General features: G+C 37.8%; 1 protein-coding gene across 2 annotated transcripts in view; it reads left to right on the top strand.

Moving 5' to 3' along the window:
* The first annotated feature begins 304 nt into the window (after nt 1-304).
* Nucleotides 305-9,139, top strand: part of APOOL (apolipoprotein O like) — a 125,781-nt gene continuing 116,946 nt past the window's right edge. The window contains exon 1 of one of the 2 annotated variants that reach the window (XM_054721008.1): nt 305-348. Coding sequence is in view for 1 of the 2 variants with exons in the window: in XM_008157198.3 (XP_008155420.1) it covers nt 334-348 (15 nt within the window). In the remaining variant the exon portion in view is untranslated. The remainder of the gene's footprint in view (nt 349-9,139) is intronic. The other variant, XM_008157198.3, reaches the window with a different exon arrangement.

Genomic DNA, 9,139 nt, shown 5'->3' with positions numbered 1-9,139 from the left:
CTTATCTAGATAAATCACATATACCTGTTACAAGGAAAACAATGAAAAGTTCTGCACCCAACAAAGTAACTTTTAATTAGATTATGGAGAATATTCTGAAAAGATTTATCAGTATTACAGACAATCTCCCATAGGGATGAATGGCTTTTCCTGAAGTCAGTGGACCAATTGTGAAGCAGCTTCCCCAAGAAGCTCTAGGAGGGCGGAGAAAGGGCGGGAGCAGGCAGACAAGGGGCGTAACTAGGCGGGGCTGTAGTGAGGAGGAGCTGAATTGAAGCGTTTTGTCCGTCTTTGCTCTCCGTCTGAAAACTTGGGTGTGACAGGGTCACAGACATGGCGGCCGTAAGGGTAAGTTAAAAAAACACAGACACACACACAAAAAAACTTGCGTAGTTTCTTTAGGGCCAGACAGCATTCTGGTAACTATAGAAGGGAGCCCTCTAACTTCAGAAGGGCGCCCACAGCAAGAGGCGGGGTGGCGGTGGGGTTGTGAGAGAATTGGCAAGGTCTGGGAATCTTTTAATGTTTGAAACCTGAAGACACCCGCCTCTCCCCTTCAGAGGTTCCTCAGCCTGCGAGTACTATTTCCTGAATGCCCTGCGTTTGACTGTTTATACAGCGGCACAATGAAAAGTGGGGAACTGCTGGGTGAAAATGCCCCGCTGGGCTACAAGCAGCAGTAGACTTTTGGCTCTTGATCTGAAACAAAGAGGAAAGAATCCTGGGCATTTTTCCAGGTGCTCAGGATCGGGCCTCCTGACCCTTTGAAGGACTTTGTTAAAACGTTATTTGGGGTGAAATAGACCACGATAGACACATCTCAAGACTCTCTGTAGTGCACAGGTTTGTATTACTGTTGTTAACTTACGAGTTTGAATAACAAGCCTTTTTCTTTTGAGTTCTGTATGGGAAAAGGTGCTTCTTGGAAATCTGTGTACAGGAAGTGACTTGGCTGGCTGCTAGCTTCAGTTCCCTAAGTAGGTTTCAATAACAGTAAGGTAGTTGAGAAATACCTATATTTGAAGTGGGTTATACTTGTTAAATGAACTGCTTTTAGTAGATAAAAATATGAATAATTCACTTCAGTTAGTTTTTAAATTGGTTCAGTAACTGGCTTGATTCGGTATTCTCACTCCATTTCTGAAATTCTGGCTCATAGTTAGCTGAGTTATCAGAACACCTTTTTAACTGGACTCACTGTCTCTAGCCTGGCTCTCATGAATCAGTTTTTCCTTTCACTAGCAGAGTAGTACTAACACTAAAATGCAAATATGATTATGCCCCTTCCCTATTTAAAAACTGTTATTGGCACTCTATTAACCTGCCCTCTGGGGTCAGGTCAGACTCCTATGTCCAGAACACCCTGCCTTGGCTTTAGAGCTTCACCTCCTGTCTCTCAGGAACTCTCCTAACATTAGTACTCCTAACATTTGTACCCCAGGTCTTTCCCCCTTCTCTTTCTCTGGGCCTGAAGTGCTATTTCCCATCCTCATCTAGATAGTTCCTGTTTATAGTTCATTCACTCATTTGACAGATAATTGTGTACTGCTTCCATGTATGCTAAGTACAAAATGCCTTTTTCTAGATAGTGTCCTGAACCTCTCCAGTCTAATTTAAATTTATTTATTTATTTATTTATTTATTTATTTATTTATTTATTTATTGAGAGAGAGAGAGAGAGAGAGAGAGAGAGAGAGAGAGAGAATTGTTGTTCCATTTATTTATGTATTTATTGATTGATTCTTGTAGGTGCCCTGACTGGGGATTACACTCAAAACCTTGGTGTACCTGGACAATGCTCTAACCAACTGAACCACCCTACCAGGGTCTCCAGTCTAATTTAAATAAGTCCTCATTGTGCTCCAAGAAGACCCTGGGCAACTGTTACCTTAGGACAGTGGTTCTCAACCTTCCTAATGCCACAATCCTTTAATACAGTTCCTCATGTTGTGGTGACCCCCAACCATAAAATTATTTTCGTTGCTACTTCCTAACTGTAATTTTGCTACTGTTAATGAATCGTAATGTAAGTATCTGTGTTTTCCGATGGTCTTAGGTGACCCTGCTAGGGTTCTTTACCCACAGGTTGAGAACTGCTGCTGTAGAGCCTAAGACCATCGGAAAACACAGATATTTACATTACGATTCATTAACAGTAGCAAAATTACAGTTAGGAAGTAGCAATGAAAATAATTTTATGGTTGGGGGTCACCACAACATGAGGAACTGTATTAAAGGGCCGCGGCATTAAAAAGATTGAGAACCACTGCCTTAGGACTTATCACATTGCAAGTAATAGACTATTTACTCATCTGTTTTACCCTTCTAAACAATAAGCTACTTGAAGACAATACTTATAACATTATTTTTTGTATCCTTAGCACATAGCACAGGTATGACTTATATTAGGTACTCAATAAATTCTACACGAATAAATAAGTGCCAGACAATGAAGATACAAGACATTAAGCAATGAAGATGCAACATGTAACACAAATGACTGTGATTTGAAGTAACATAATTGCCTTGCCTCAGGAGCAAACCAGAATAGTACATTGTCACTGAAGCTTAGAGAAGGAGAAAGTTGAACAGTCCTTTTATTTGGCCATTAATAAGTCACTGGTAGCTGCCATTTTTTATATATATATATATATATTTTTTTTATTTCAGAGAGAAAGGGAGACGGGTGGGGGGGAGGGAGGGGAGAGAGAGAGAGAGAGAGAGAGAGACATCAATGATGAGAGAGAATCATGGATCGGCTGCCTCCTGCACGCCCCCTACTGGGGATTGAGCCCACAACCCGGGCATGTGCCCTGACTGAGAATCCGACTGTGACCTCCTGGTTCATAGGTTGATGCTTAACCACTGAGCTATGCCTACCGGGCTTGTAGCTACCATTTATCACGTGCTTACCACAAGTCCAAACACTATGCTAAATTACTTTACACATGTTATTTCACTTAATTCTCAAGACATCTTTATGTTGTGGATATTATGATCACTAGTTTACAAATGAAAAAGTAAGGCTTAAAAAGTTAAGTTGCCCCAAATTATAGTGCTAATGAGAGCTGAAATTAGATAAAGAGTTATGAGTAAAATGGTAGAGGGAGAACCTAAATTGTATGCAGTTAAGGAAAGGATAAGGGATGGGAAACTGGCATTCATTTAGCACCTACTTTTGTCAGCTGCTTTACATATATTATTTCAGTTTAATTCTCTTGATGACCCTAAGAAATGGGTAACATCCCCATTTTACATATGAAAAAAATGTAAGATTAAAAAAAGTGCTTGCTCTAAGTCATAGAGTTGATAAGTGGAAGAGCCAGTTTCAAACACATATATTTGTCTCCAAAATCCATGATATTTTCAGTAATCCTTGCTCTTTCTGAAAGGATGGTATATATTACTCTTTAGAGGAGTGTTGTGGTGAATGGAAAGAAATCTTGGGAAGGGGTGGCAAATTTTTTAAATGTATTTTCATTTTAAAATGTCAGGAAACTGTATGTTAATTATATTTCAATTAAATTGGGGAAAAAAGTCAGGAGACCTGAGCAGATTTGGAGACAAGGGGAACTGTGCCAAGAACTAGTAAAAAGGAAAGATAGTAATAGTAATCCCAGCTATGTTATTGAACATTTAATGTGCTGAGCATTATGCTAAACATTTTATGTGAATTTTCTCACTTATGTTTCATAGTAGCCCTCTGAGTAAGTACTTTTTTTGTGAGCATTTTACAGTTAAGGAAACTGAAGCTTAGAAAGGTTGAGTAACTTGCCCACAGTCACACAGTAGTATGCAATAGAGCTGGATCTGAAATTGCATGATCTGAGTCCAGATCATGGGATTTAAGCTTGAGGAAGCACCCGTGAGGCCAAAGTACCAAAAGGGTGATCTGTGTTAATTTTGAAGACCCAGAGTTTATTACAAAGAGTAAGGTAGAGAGGATTCCGGGAGATTGGTATAACTCTGAAAAAATTTACTAGTACATACAGTTTGAAATATAAGAGCTTGTTGAACAGATGTGATAGTGGAACATTGATGTGAAATTAGCCTTGAGGAATAAGAACTGCTAATCCATCCTGCTGACTTCTTTTTAAAAAATTGTTGTCTTACTAGATTGTAGCAGAATTTTTATCATTAAATTTAATAGAGTATCATTGGTTAATAACATTATATAAATTAAAGGTGTACAACTTTATAATATGACATCTGTATTGTGTGCTCACTGCCTAGTTTCCTTCCTTCACCATGTATTTGACTCCCTTTTCTTTCTTCATCCCCCCTACCCACGTCCCCTTTAGTAACCACCATTGTGTTGTCTGTATCTATGGGTTGGTTTTCTTGTTTGTATATTTGTTTTGTTTGTTCATTTATTGCTTTTTATTTTATATCCCTCATATGAGTGAAATCTCGTCCTTTTCTGACTTATTTTACTTAGCATAATACTCTCAAGATACATCCATTCTTCCATATTGACACAAATGGCAATATTTCATCTTTTTTATGACTGAGTAGTATTACATTATATATGTGTGTGTTTGTTTTAAAATTTTTAAAGTAGGTGAAGCGATTAAGAAGTACAAATTGGCAGTTATAAAATAGTCTTGGTTATGTAAAGTATAGCATAGGGAATATATAATATTGTAATAACTATGTATGGTGCCAGATGGGTGGGTACTAGATTTACCAGGGTGATCATGTTGTAAATTATATAAATGTCTAACCACTATGCTATACACCTGAAACTGATATAATATTGAATGTGAAGTGTAATTGGAAACTTAAGAATAAATACATATGTTAGGAAAAAAATTGGGGGGGGGTATAAGATTCCCAGAAGAGGGATCACACCTCACACCTGTTACAGTAGCTTTTATCAATAAGACAAGAAATAACAAGTGTTGGAGAGGATGTGGAAAAAGGGAACCTTTTCATGAAATGCAGACTGTTGCAGCCACTATGAAAAACAGTATGGAGGTTCCTCCCTTTTGTTGGAATAGAGTTGTTCATAGTATTTTTTCATAATCCTTTGTATTTATATGAGGTCAGTTGTTCCTTCTCCTCTTTCATTTCTGATTTTATATATTTGGGTCCTCTCTGCTTCTTGGTGAGCCTGGCTAGGAGTTCATCAATCATTGTTTAATAGCTTGCTATATAGCCTCCGAGTGTTTGATTTTTTTTTCATTGTTTTTATTGTAGTTGATTTCTAATTTTATGCCGTTGTGATCTGAGAAGATGCTTGATATCATTTCTGTCTTCTTGAATTTGAAGAGACTTTGCCTGTGTCCAAATATGTGTTCTGTCTTTGAAAATGACCTGTGTGCACTTGGGAAGAATGTATATTCTGTGGCTTTGGGGTGAAATGTTCTGAAGATGTCAATTAATTCCATCTGGTCTAGTGAGTCATTTAGGATTGATGTTTCTTTGCTGATTTTTTGTTAGAGTATTTATCCAGTGGTGTTAGTGGGGTATTAAAGTCCCCTAATATGATATATTGCTGTCCATCTCTCCCGTAATATCTTCCACAAGATTTTTTATGTATTTGGGTGCTCCTGTATTGGGTCCATATATGTTTACCAGAGTTATATCTTCTTGTTGAATTGCTCCCTTTAGTATTATGAGGTGGCCTTCCTTATCTCTTGTTATGGCCTTCACTTTGAGGTCTAATTTGTCAGATATAAGTATTGCTACCCCAGCTTTTTTTTTTTTTTTTTTCATTTCCATTTGCCTGAAAAAAATTTTTTTCCATCCCTTCACTGTCAGTCTGTGTGAGTCCTTTGTTCTGAGGTGGGTCTCCTGTAGACAACAGATATATGGGTCATGTTTTGTTATCCAGTCAGCTACCCTATGTCTTTTGATTGGGGCATTTAATCCATTTACATTTAATGTTATTATTGATAGGTGCTTGTTGGTTTCTATTTTTATTCTTTGTGCCTATGTTCCTTCTTCCCTTCTTATTTCTTCTTTTTACAGCAGTCCCTTTAGCATTTCTTGCATTGCTGGTTTAGTGGTAATAAACTCCCTTAGTCCTTTTTGGTCTGTGAAGCTCCTGATTTCACCTTCAATTTTGAATGATAGCCTTGCTGGGTATAGTATTTTTTTTTTAATTTCTTTATTGATTAAGGTATCACATATTTGTCCTCGTACCCCCATTTCCATCCCACCCTCCTCCCCACACATGCCCCCACCCCCCTGTTGTCCTTATCCGCTGGTTGGGCTCATATGTCTGCATACAAGTCCTTTGGTTGATCTCCCCCTTTACCCCCACCCTTCCCTACCCTCCCCCCGAGGCCCGACAGTCTGATCCATGCCTCCTTGTTTCTGGGTCTGTTCTTGTTCATCAGTCTATGTTGTTCATTATTTCCCCTAGATGAGTGAGATCATGTGCTATTAGAAATACACTTATAAGAACCGAAAATGAGACAAGCAATAATGGTTATGCTGACAGGCAAATGAATTGGTCTGTAGTGAGTTTCTTTCTGGGCCAACAGTTCTTTTGAGACCCAGTTTCAATGTCCAACAGTTCCTTATGTGTACATGTCAGCCACTGACATTTCAGTTCTGGATGGTGGACAAATGGTGGTAATGTAGGTCCGACCCTCTCTGGTTTGGTCCTAGGCAACCTGCAGTGATGCACAGCTGCTGACTGCTAGTATGGCAAGGCGACATCAGCGTCTTCCATCTATGGACTGCTTCTCTTCTGTCTTCATGGCTGGAGTAGTCCTGTCGATTCCTCTCTTGCTGGAATCCACGTGGCCTCGGAGTTGTTTTCTGAAAATATACAAACATATTCTCGACCAAAAGTTAATAAAGAAATATTTTCTATAAATTTGACTGGGGATCCTTTTTCAATTTTTGCCCAAATGATTTTCCTCTGGCTTGTTTTGTCACCTTGAGTGTTTTTCATGGGTGTCTTGCTTTTAGCCTTACAATTAATTTTCTAAAGTATTAATTTTCTAGATGTAATTTACTTACAGGATATTTTTCCTTACATGATATTCCTCTACTATCCCCTCCTTTTTTGATTTAAATGTTAGGAGGCTTTTGAAAATTTTATAATGTAGCCTTGATGGCTTTTAAATTTTAATTTTTTGTACTATAATATTACTGTTTTAGGTTCATTATATGGTACACAATTTTATCGTGAGATGAACTACCAATAAAAATTTTAGTTGACACTTTAGGAACACCTTTTTGTCCAGTACAATTATTGGGTATAGTATTTTTGGATTCAGACCCTTGCTTTGCATGACTTTGTATATTTCATTCCATGCCTTTCTAGCCTGATGTGTTTCTGTTGAGAAATCAGTTGATAGTCTGATGGGAGATCCCTTATAGGTAACTTTCTGTCTCTCTCTGGCAGCCTTTAAGATTCTTACTTTGTTGTTGGCATTTGCCAATTTAATGATAATGTGTCTTGGTGTCGGTCTTTTTGGGTTCATCTTGTTTGGAACTCTGTGAGCTTCTTGGACTTGTATGAGTTTTTTCTTCCCAATATCAGTGAAGCTTTCTGTCATTATATCTTCAAAAAGATTTTCTATTTCTTGCTCCATTTCCTCTCCTTTTGGCATCCTTATTATGTGGATGTTGTTTTGTGTTGTCCCACAGCTCCCTTAAGCTCTCCTCCTGTTTTTTTAATTTTTTTTTCCAGTTGCTGCTCTGCTTGGGTATTTTTTCTTACATTGTCTTCTAGCCCACTGATGCAGTCCTCAGCTTCTTCTGGTCTACTGTTGATGCTTTTTATTGTATTTTTTTATTGCAACAGTATCATTCTTCATTTCTTCTTGGTTCTTCTTCATTTCTTCTTGGTTCTTACACATGTTGTTAAATTTGTCTTCCATCCTTTTTAGCATCCTTATGACCATTGCTCTGAATTTTTTCTCTGACATTTTGTTTACTTCCTTTTCTGGTGACTCCTCCTTTTCTTTCATATGGGGGCTGTTTTTTTGTCTCCCCATTTCGCTCCTCTCAGGGTGTCTGGTTATGTGGCTCACTCTCTACCACATTGACTTAAAGGCACAAAATACAACTCAATAAGACACAGCACAAGGGGTACAAAACATGAATGTATTCATGATACCGATGACCCCAAATAATGGTGACCACCAGAGAAAAGACAATTAGGAGGGAGGAAAGAGTGCAAAAAAATGATATTGAGAAAAGGAAAAAAGGTAAGAGAGAAAAGAAAAAGAAGAAAACATTAGGGGAAAAATATATGCATATGTGCGGGGGGGAAACTTCAAATAAACCCAACAACTAATCCAAAAAATGCAAACAACAAACACCCAGAAAAGGAGGGAAGCTGAATCTGAAGAAGCAGAGCTTATTTCCAGAAGGTAAGGTCAATGAATTGAATGAATGGGGAAATTACCACACTTCAGTATAGAGGAGGAAGAAAGAGAATGAGTGTCTAAGAAGAAAAGTAAAAAATAATATAATTTAAAAAGTAGAAAATAATAATTGAAAAAATATATCTACACTGAGTGGCCAGATTATTATGATCTCTGAACGCATAATAATCTGGCCACTCAGTGTGTGTGTGTGTGTGTGTGTGTGTGTGTGTGTGTGTGTGTATTAGAGGCCTGGTGCATGAATTTGTGCATTGGTGGGGCCTGGCCAGCCTGGCCAGGGGGAGGGGACATGGGCGGTTGGCCGGCCTGCCTGCTGGTCGAACTCCTGGTCGAGGGGACAATTTGCATATTAGCCTTTTATTATATAGGATATACACTGAATGGCCAGATTATTAGGCATTCAGAGATCATAATAATCTGGCCACTCAGTGTATATGAAAAATACATATATAAAAGAAAATTTATGTATATATGTGTATATATGTGTATATATATAAAATTTCCCCTTTAATTTATATATTCATCTATTTTTGGAAAAGGAGAATAGAGAGGAGAGAGGCCTGAGTTGGTGATTGAAACTAATTAAGCTATTAGTAGAAGAAGAGAACAATCGAGGAGAGGAAAAACAAAAGCATAACAAAAAATCAACAAAAAAATAACATTTAAACAAACAACAACAAGAAAAATGAAAGAAAGAAAGAAAGAAAGAAAGAAAGAAAGAAAGAAAGGAAGGAAGGAAGGAAGAAAGAAAGAAAAATTTGGCTAGTGAAGAAAGAGAAAAGAGAAGT

The sequence above is a fragment of the Eptesicus fuscus genome, chromosome 1, assembly GCF_027574615.1.
Source record: "Eptesicus fuscus isolate TK198812 chromosome 1, DD_ASM_mEF_20220401, whole genome shotgun sequence".
Classification (NCBI taxonomy): Eukaryota; Metazoa; Chordata; class Mammalia; order Chiroptera; family Vespertilionidae; genus Eptesicus; species Eptesicus fuscus.
The sequence above is the reverse complement of the archived record's forward strand: the minus strand, read 5'-3'. Positions and strand labels throughout refer to the sequence as shown.